This window comes from Nanorana parkeri, unplaced genomic scaffold (assembly GCF_000935625.1).
Source record: "Nanorana parkeri isolate BGI_ZX_2015 unplaced genomic scaffold, ASM93562v1 scaffold210, whole genome shotgun sequence".
Classification (NCBI taxonomy): domain Eukaryota; kingdom Metazoa; phylum Chordata; class Amphibia; order Anura; family Dicroglossidae; genus Nanorana; species Nanorana parkeri.
The window spans coordinates 1,598,841-1,608,758 of NW_017306478.1; the positions used below are offsets into that span (position 1 = coordinate 1,598,841).

The window sequence follows — 9,918 nt, forward strand, 5'->3', positions numbered from 1 at the left end:
GACAAACTGGAGATGTGCAGCCTGAAGATGGGCAGACTGGTGAGGGGCAGACTGGTGAGGAGCAGACTGGTGAGGGGCAGACTGGTGAGGGGCAGACTGGTGAGGGGCAGCATGTGTGTCAGAAGGAAATAACAATATCTCGGGTATCATATAAAATGATTGATAGCTGCCCAGTCCCGGCAATATGTATCTGTACTGGTAAAGTTAAAGAAGAACTACGGGCAACCTTTTTATTAACCCTTGCAGGGAGGCTACCCCCGCACTGCAAAGGTTAAATGCTCGCTTTCGTCTAGGTGCTAAAATAAAAAATGTATATTCACCGAACGTCAGAGCCGGCCGGCTGGCTAGCTGTCACAGAGCTCCTACCAGAATATCTCCTAAAAACGTACCCTTGCAGTAGGGCTATCCGCGCACTGCAAGGGTTACGTGCTCATTTTGGTGTAGGGGCCGGAATAAAGCAGATATCGGACCTGATCCTCGGACTCGCAGCAGTGGCCGCTCACCTCTCCCCCTCTCTGCTCTGGCTGTGAAATGTTCCTCTGTGTCCTCACATCTAATGAAAGCCAATGGACCTGCATTAAATGTGATGACGTCAGCAGTACTTAGACCAGCAGAGAACACTTTCTTCAAGGGCGATTCCACTTTTGAGTATGTTTTTAAAGTGCAACTGAAGCCAAAACTTCAGTGGAGAGGGATCAGGACACTTTTCAGGTTTTTATTGCTGTCTGTGTCTGAATTGATTTATTGGACTTGTTGGACTTCACTTGTTACATTTGTTCTTGTGTGTTGTGTTCCAGGGCCCTCTGCCGGGTGGTTCCTTGACTGGGTGGAGATTGATGCACCGTCTCTTGGACAGAGGGTCAAATTCCCCTGTGGACGCTGGCTGGATAAGACTGAAGATGACGGCTTCACCGAGCGATACCTCTTCCCCTCTGAGCTGCAGACTGAACAGTATACGCCATGTACGTATATACGGCATACATCTTTCACAGGGGGAGGCAACCTCAGCATTTCAATTGTTTTGGAACTACAAGTCTCATGAGGCATTGCAAGACTTTGACAGCCACAGGCATGACTCCCAGAGGCAGAGGCATTATGGGGTTTGTAGTTAAAGCACAGCTGGAGGGCCGTGGTTGCTCAACCCTGCTGTAGAACCGTTTGACCTGAGGCTGCAGTCCTACCCAGAAACAGAGGGGAAAGCCTACTGAATAGTAACCAATGTCATCTTATGACTGCAATTGCTGTGGAATATGATCCCAGTTCAGATTTGTGGTGCAATGATAACACAACTGACCAACAGATTGCTAAGGATTAAATCTGGTGCAAAAGAAGGCAGCTAAACTATTATATAGAAATAATCTGAACACTGATTTTTATAAAGTGGCCAGTATTATAATAAATAGATCCCCTATCTCCCCCCAAAGCTATAAGTAAAAATGGTAAAGAGATATGTGAAATACCTCTTGGCCTAAAAGACTAGATGTTACTACAGGGTACAGTAATAGCTCCTCCAGAGGAGCCTGACATTTAAGCTTTGGGTCGGAAGCAATCTTTTCCCCTTCACTGGCCGGTGGAATTACCAATTCCAAGGCTCGGAGAAGTGATATTTACCTGCCTAAACCCGATTCCTTCCCCTAACACATGATTACTGTTGAGGCATTTGTCACATGATCTGCCATAAAGGGGGGATTTGTCACATGATCTGCCATAAAGGGGGATTTGTCACATGATCTGCCATAAAGGGGGATTTGTCACATGATCTGTCATAAAGGGGGATCTGTCACATGATCTGCCATAAAGGGGGGGGGTTTGCCTAGGATTTAAGCAAAGCATTAGGTATTTTACATTTCTCTTTACCTTTACACCTACACTGAATACCCACTATGACCAGCATTCATTTTTTACTGAATTGCCCTGAACCTAAGGATTGAATAAAAGAAGTCCTTACTTTCTCATATTCCAATCACTGCCCTCTGTAGTTTCAAGTAGAAAGTCTATACACTGTAGGACAGGGGTGGGCAACTCCAGGCGCAGACCGAGCAGTATACACCATGTATGGATATAGGGCATGCTTCCTTCACAGGGGTGGCCATCTCCGGCCCTCCAGCAGTTGTGGAACTACAAGCCCCATGAGGCACTGCAAGACTGACAGTTACAGGCATGACTCACAGAGGCATATTGGGATTTGTAATTAAAGCTGGAGGGCCGGAGTAGCCCACCCCTGCTGCAGAATCATGTGATGTCCTACCAAGATACAGAGGGGAAAAGCCTACTGAACCTGACTTCAGTGGATCTATAAAACTCAAGACATATATATATATATAAAAGGGATGCACCAATACCGGTTTTTCGTTATCAAGTACGAATACCGATACCGTAAGTCCCATCAAGGAAGCCAGGCGCCATGTGAAGACTCACCACCCGGCTTCCCAATTTTCAGGGAAGCCGTCTCCATACTTCTCGTCACTATTTAAACTACGAATCCCAACATGTCTCCCTCACCACAAGGTGACGAGGGAGCATGAAGCTGGCTTCCCGGCCAATCGGGAAGCCGGGTGCCGTGTCATTACACCGGGAACTCAAGTATCGGGCTAGGCATCGGAGCATTTGGGCGAGAACGAGTACTCGCCCAAGTACTTGGCACCGATACCGATAATAGTATCGGTATCGGTGCATCCCTAATATATATATATATAAAATGTCACATGGTTATTTATTAAAAACTGTAACATTTATTTTTATTGCAACAAATGGAAGTACCTAAATCTGCAGCATACAAACTAGGAGAACACCGCAGAAAATTCAGACTGTGCAGCATGCACAGGGAACATGCTGACAGCAGGAAAGAGCAAAGGTAGCATAGTGTTGAGTCTTCAGTGTTTTGCTGTTCCTCTATTGTCCAATCAGAAGGAAAAGGGGTGTGTTTTGCACTAGAGGTTGAAGATCTGGCTGTGCTGTCTGGCTGGGTAGTCTGGATCTACAGACTGGCTGCACAGAATTACAAATCCTTTCGGTGGATAGATGCTCACCTGACATTTTGCAGACCTCGGCACAGCTCGTACAGTGTGGACACCATTACCAGTTCTCTGATTGGTTTTAATCATTGCCCCCGTCGCAGTTATAAGTGTAGTTATAGCCAAACCGTTTTTTAGCTGCGGACGGAGAATGTAAGAGTTAAAACGTCTGACACGATATGTTTTGCTATCAGCGTCCTGTTGGGAAGATTTACGTATCCCGGGGTTTAGCTTTAAGAGGTCCAAACCTAACAAATATGTGAAACATGTCACTATATTAAACAATGTTCATCCATCTGTCTTGTCCGCGCACATGTTTACTGTGACCCGTCTCTCCCCAGTTGTGCCCTACGAGATTACAATTTACACCAGTGACATCTTCGGAGCGGGGACAGATGCCGATGTGTTCATCGTTCTGTATGGCAGGGACGGAGTCTGTACCTCGCAGAAATCCCTTTGTGTAAACAAGCGCGAGCGAAGAATGTACTTCGAGAGGAATTCCGTGGACCAGTTCATAGTTGAGGTAAGGTTTCTAAACATTGGAGCAGAAGCCCGGTCATTTCTCATACAAGCGCATACACAGCGGGCTCTGTTTGTACAAAGAAGGTGTTCCTCATGAAAATATGGATTCCCGCCAGCTCCATGCAGAAATTATACTTCAGATTTGGGGTGGCACAAGTGCATTGAAGTACAAGTACTTCCTTATTCAGCTTCACTGGTTCCTTTTACTGGTAGCCATTTGTAAAGTATTATCAGGGTGGTGTCACCCCTCCTCTATCCAGGAGCATGCCAGTACTTTGTGATTCAGCTTCACCACTTCCTATACTGTTAGCCATTTGTAAAGTATTATCAGGGTGGTGTCACCCCTCCTTCTCTTGCCAGGAGCATACTAGTACTTCCTGATTCAGCTTCACTGCTTCCTTTACTGGTAGCCATTTGTAAAGTATTATCAGGGTGGTGTCACCCCCTTCTCTATCCAGGAGCATGCCAGTACTTCCTGATTCAGCTTCACCGCTTCCTGTACTAGTAGCCATTTGTAAAGTATTATCAGGGTGGTGTCACCCCTCCTCTATCCAGGAGCATGCCAGTACTTTGTGATTCAGCTTCACCACTTCCTATACTGGTAGCCATTTGTAAAGTATTATCAGGGTGGTGTCACCCCTCCTCTATCCAGGAGCATGCCAGTACTTTGTGATTCAGCTTCACCACTTCCTATACTGGTAGCCATTTGTAAAGTATTATCAGGGTGGTGTCACCCCTCCTCTATCCAGGAGCATGCCAGTACTTTGTGATTCAGCTTCACCACTTCCTATACTGGTAGCCATTTGTAAAGTATTATCAGGGTGGTGTCACCCCTCCTCTATCCAGGAGCATGCCAGTACTTTGTGATTCAGCTTCACCACTTCCTATACTGGTAGCCATTTGTAAAGTATTATCAGGGTGGTGTCACCCCTCCTCTATCCAGGAGCATGCCAGTACTTTGTGATTCAGCTTCACCACTTCCTATACTGGTAGCCATTTGTAAAGTATTATCAGGGTGGTGTCACCCCTCCTCTATCCAGGAGCATGCCAGTACTTTGTGATTCAGCTTCACCACTTCCTATACTGGTAGCCATTTGTAAAGTATTATCAGGGTGGTGTCACCCCTCCTCTATCCAGGAGCATGCCAGTACTTTGTGATTCAGCTTCACCACTTCCTATACTGGTAGCCATTTGTAAAGTATTATCAGGGTGGTGTCACCCCTCCTCTATCCAGGAGCATGCCAGTACTTTGTGATTCAGCTTCACCACTTCCTATACTGGTAGCCATTTGTAAAGTATTATCAGGGTGGTGTCACCCCTCCTCTATCCAGGAGCATGCCAGTACTTTGTGATTCAGCTTCACCACTTCCTATACTGGTAGCCATTTGTAAAGTATTATCAGGGTGGTGTCACCCCTCCTCTATCCAGGAGCATGCCAGTACTTTGTGATTCAGCTTCACCACTTCCTATACTGGTAGCCATTTGTAAAGTATTATCAGGGTGGTGTCACCCCTCCTCTATCCAGGAGCATGCCAGTACTTTGTGATTCAGCTTCACCACTTCCTATACTGGTAGCCATTTGTAAAGTATTATCAGGGTGGTGTCACCCCTCCTCTATCCAGGAGCATGCCAGTACTTTGTGATTCAGCTTCACCACTTCCTATACTGGTAGCCATTTGTAAAGTATTATCAGGGTGGTGTCACCCCTCCTCTATCCAGGAGCATGCCAGTACTTTGTGATTCAGCTTCACCACTTCCTATACTGGTAGCCATTTGTAAAGTATTATCAGGGTGGTGTCACCCCTCCTTCTCTATCCACCAGGATACCAGTACTTCCTAATCAAGCTTCACCACTTCCTTTACTGGTAGCCATTTAAATTATTATCAGGGTGGTGTCACCCCTGCTCCTCTATCCACCAAGATAGACACGCTACTTCCTAATTGAGCTTCACCACTCCCTGTGTCTCCTGCCTTCTCATTCAGGTGATAATGCCAATGATCTCTCCAATAACCAGACTAGAGTAAGTTCCAGGGAAACCCCAAGGCTGAATCAGATAGTAGTAGTGTCACCTGCCTAGTTGTGCAATGTAGATCTGGGTGTTTGGGAATTGCAAGACCAACTGAACAGTACGGTGCTTTGGCAGGAAAAACAGCTCCCCATTTCTGTATTTGATCTCTGTGTATAATGTTTTCGCCTGCAGTTCCTCTATAAATCTTCCAGCACAATGAGAAATGTCAGTAGCAAAGATATAGAATTAGCTTGTGTCAAAGTACTAATCTCTAAATAACATGCGTGCCAATCTAGGGCGGGTTTGTATCACAGGGAATGCCGCTGCTCTCATTACACCATGCGAAGGATCTGAACAGTGACAGAACATAATGGAAATAACAGGCCAATGTGTGAATTATTTAGTGTGTGCTGAAGGTGACTGTCAGGGATCATTGTGCCTGCAATGTAGTGTGGCTTCAGATTCCATGAGTGACAGGACACCGGGCAAAGCCTGTATGTGCAGACCCACATCTGCCCTGTAACCTGTGTGGACTTACAACCCGACCCACAGACTTTGTACCCACTTTTACTTCTGCCATAATGCTTGAGACAGTGATGTCACCAGAGAGGGCTGCAACACATCAGGACACAGTGGAAGAGACGGTCACATTACAGAGATTCACAATAGAAGAGACTAGGGATGTCCCGATAACACTTTTTCAAGACCAAGTAGCAGTACTGCCCCTCAGGTGCTTGCCGATACCAATTACCGATACTTTTTCTTAAAGGGACATGTGACCTTTTATTCTAAAATAAACACAGACTGATGATTTTAGGGCAGTTTCTTTAGAATTATGAAGAATTGTAACTCAATCCATGATTATACAGCAACAAGCAATAGAGGACTACAGATGCAATCACTCCATGATTATACAGCAATTATATATGACTGTGTGTGGTCTCATCTGGGATGCGTTTGGGTCTCACCAGGGCTGCACACTAGGGTCCTGTGATCTAGGAGCTCGTTAAGATTTGGGGGCTGAGGAAGAAAGAACAGCCAGGGGAGGGGTCCCAGGAGCAGGGTCTAATGGTGACCGTTGAGTAGGATGGCAGCAGAAGTCATCGTCAGAGTGCTGGGAGACCTGCTGCGGTGCATAGGAGCTGTGACAGGCGGGGAAGCTTCCCGGCTTATGTAGCTTCCTTGCGGGCCCGGCGGTAGTGTGTGTAAGCTGTAGTGCATAGGCCGGCTCACCTGTAGCTGGCGGCGGAGATCCGGAGTCGCGGTCAGTAGAGCGGCTCAGGGAGTAGATTCCATCAGCGGCAGCTGGAGATTCGGCCAGGGAGTCCAGGGACGGATCTGCAGGACGAGACGAGCGGGAGTCCGAGCGGCCATGTGGTGTGCGGGCAGAGGGAGGTTAAGGCAGCGCTCGCAATCAGCCCGGCATCCGGACACGCCCCCTCTGCCTTTTAGTTAAAAAAAAATTTAAGTGCCGGTATCGGCCTTTAGTATCGAGGCATTTTCACAAGTACAAGTACTCCTAAAAATGCCCTGTATCCGGCCCGATACCGATACTAGTATCGGTATGGAGACATACCTAGAAGAGACCGTTGCTTTATTACAGGTGACTGTTAAAGCAACTTCTAAATTACAAGAGACTGCTGACACCTTTACACTGCTGCAAAGACGACTTATTCTACATGGGCACAAGGCATGCTTGTCTGGACCCTAGACACGTTAAATTAAAGGGAGTGTATAGTGGTTTGGAATGTATTTGCAGTCATTTTCAATTATGGTTGGGACTGAAAATTGTTTTTTTTTTCATGATTTCAAAAATTTATATTTTCTATCTAAAAAAAAATGATTTTCCTAAATATGAAATACTGCATAGGAATGGAGCTCTGGGCTTTACATGTTTATGAAGCAACCCTTACCTTGTTGTTCGCTGAGCACATTAGCTCAAGCCGAAATTTACACACATGTGAATGAGTCTGTAAAATGACTCCCCCCCTCCCCCGCCCTGCTTGTTGAGACGGCCCTGTACCAAGTTTTGATTAGAAAGAAGAGTCGGTAAGCAAACCTGCTGTGCTCCCTTTCCGTAGAAACCCCACAGTCCCCCGTGGCACTAATGTCAAGAATGCATTCTGCGTTAAATGTTTATTTGTAAATAAAGATTTTATATAAACAGCAAAAACAAATCTGAACCATTCATAATTATAAACTCCAACTTTAAAATAAAAGTGACCACAAATTATTAGAGTCCTGAAACTGGCCCCCCCAGTGATTTATTATCACAGCCTGTACTGCAGCACAGATCACCTAACTTATCCTGCCTCATATGCTCTTCACATAGGGGCCATGGGGCCCTAACTACATCAGTGACACTTCCGTAGCTGCTTTCCTTTAACCAGAAATCCAAACTCCTAACCTACTCTACATGCCGATAACGCTGAGACACTGACCTCTCCGTCCTTTCTACAGCTGGAGGACATCGGGGATGTGATTGAAAAGATACGAATTGGACATGATGGGAAAGGCATCAACGCCGGGTGGCACCTGGACAGAGTAGAGATTCGGCGCCTGTTACCCAATGGAAAGGTGATTCTTAAACCACATATACATTGTGGGGGGGTTACATACACAATTACAGAGGGGAAACAGATGCTTATTTTACTGAAACATAATTATTAATGTGTATTTGATTATTTATACACCCACATTAGAAAGATGCAATTCACACAAGATGGTCTGATATGGGTTTACCGCATGTTGTACAGTTTTCTAGCCCAGTCTGTAGATTGCATTGCGGTGTTTGGTGATTGGTCCACTTTATAACTTAATCATGAACACTCCTAGGGGTGTATGTATCAAAATAAATTGCAGAGCCATTCAGCCTGCAAAGCTCTGTGTATGTTCGTTCTGTGCAAACAGAGGCAGAAATGAATGTTATTAGTATATTTTCTTTCCAGGTTGGAATGTATTTTAAGGAAAATACCGCTTTATGGCCACAAGATGGCGCTGAGGAGCAGAATAGTTATTTTCTATATGCCATAGCTCCATCTTGTGGCCATAATGCAGTGTTTTCCTTATATTAAATTTGATGTGGAAAGAAAATATACTAAGGACATTGGTTTTTGCCTCCATTCACACAGAGCAAACATACACAGAGAAACAGAGTGTCACAGGATGAATGGCTCTGTAATTTTATAAATACACCAAGCGGTAAAGGTACTGACAGGTCATTTGAACAATGTACCCGATGTGTGTATTTGTTTTAGCCATAATAGAACTCTTCAGTATAAGATATGGAAAACTGGTTTCCATGGTTCCATTGCTTGTTTCCGTCCTCTACAAAAATAAGCCAAAAACGTTCACTCACTCTTCATTTCCGGAAATCTGATGCAGGGTTCACAGACGGTCACCTTTCCATGTGAGCGCTGGCTGGCAAAGTCTGAGGATGACGGAGAGATGATGAGGGAGCTCACACCATCAGACATCTTCACAGAGAAGCTCACAAAGGACGGCACTCTGAAACAGATTGAAATGGAAGTGGAAGACCCGCTGGAAAGTAAGACTTTGTAATATATTGTATGCCAGTTAATGGGAATCTACTCATTTTAAATATACAGTGTGGGGTATATTTATAAGCAATTCGCAGAGCCATTCGCCCTTCGGAATTGCATGTAGCATATTTTCTTTTCAGGTTGAATGTAAAATCAGGTGAATGCCACATTATGGCCACTAGATTGAGCTGAGGAGCAATAGAAAGAAGGAGGGAAAAGTGTGGTGGGGTTCCCCCCAAAAACCATACCAGGCCCTTTAGGGTGTAACATCATGGTCCCCCATTTCCTGCCCTGCCGGGCGTGTGCTCGGATCAAGGGTCTGGTAGGAATTTTAAGGGGGACCCCATGTTTTTCCCCCCATTTTTGGGGGTGGAGTTCCCCCTTTAAAATTCCTACCAGGCCTAAAGGGCCTGTTATAGATTTTGGGAGAACCCCATGCACTTTTTTTTTAACTTGTGGGGGTCCCTCGTAATATTCCTATCAGACCTAAAGGGTCTGGTAACAATTGGGGGGAACCTCACGCTTTTGTTTCTATTCTGCAGACTAAAAAAAAGTAATTTTTTTTCTTTTGTCTGTCATTTTGCAGCAACAAATATTCGTCCAGAAACGGAAATTCATACAGACTTCCGCTAACGAATTTCTTCCGCAGTTTTAGTTTTTTTATCAGAAATTCGGATTCGTTTTCATTTGTCATTTCTGTCATTCGGATATATATGCGAATCCCCGAATTTCCGAAAATGCGTCCGAATAATGAATCTTCCCGAAACGAATCGCACATGTCTAATAATAATAATAGTAATAATAGCAATAAATATATTTAATAATACATAT

General features: G+C 45.0%; 1 protein-coding gene across 1 annotated transcript in view; it reads left to right on the forward strand.

Moving 5' to 3' along the window:
* LOXHD1 (lipoxygenase homology domains 1) overlaps positions 1–9,918 on the forward strand; it is a 168,748-nt gene that overhangs the window by 117,044 nt on the left and 41,786 nt on the right. Inside the window, exons 30-33 of the mRNA XM_018555718.1 lie at positions 798–962; positions 3,356–3,537; positions 8,006–8,122; positions 8,930–9,092. Coding sequence (XP_018411220.1) covers positions 798–962; positions 3,356–3,537; positions 8,006–8,122; positions 8,930–9,092 — 627 coding nt within the window. The remainder of the gene's footprint in view (positions 1–797; positions 963–3,355; positions 3,538–8,005; positions 8,123–8,929; positions 9,093–9,918) is intronic.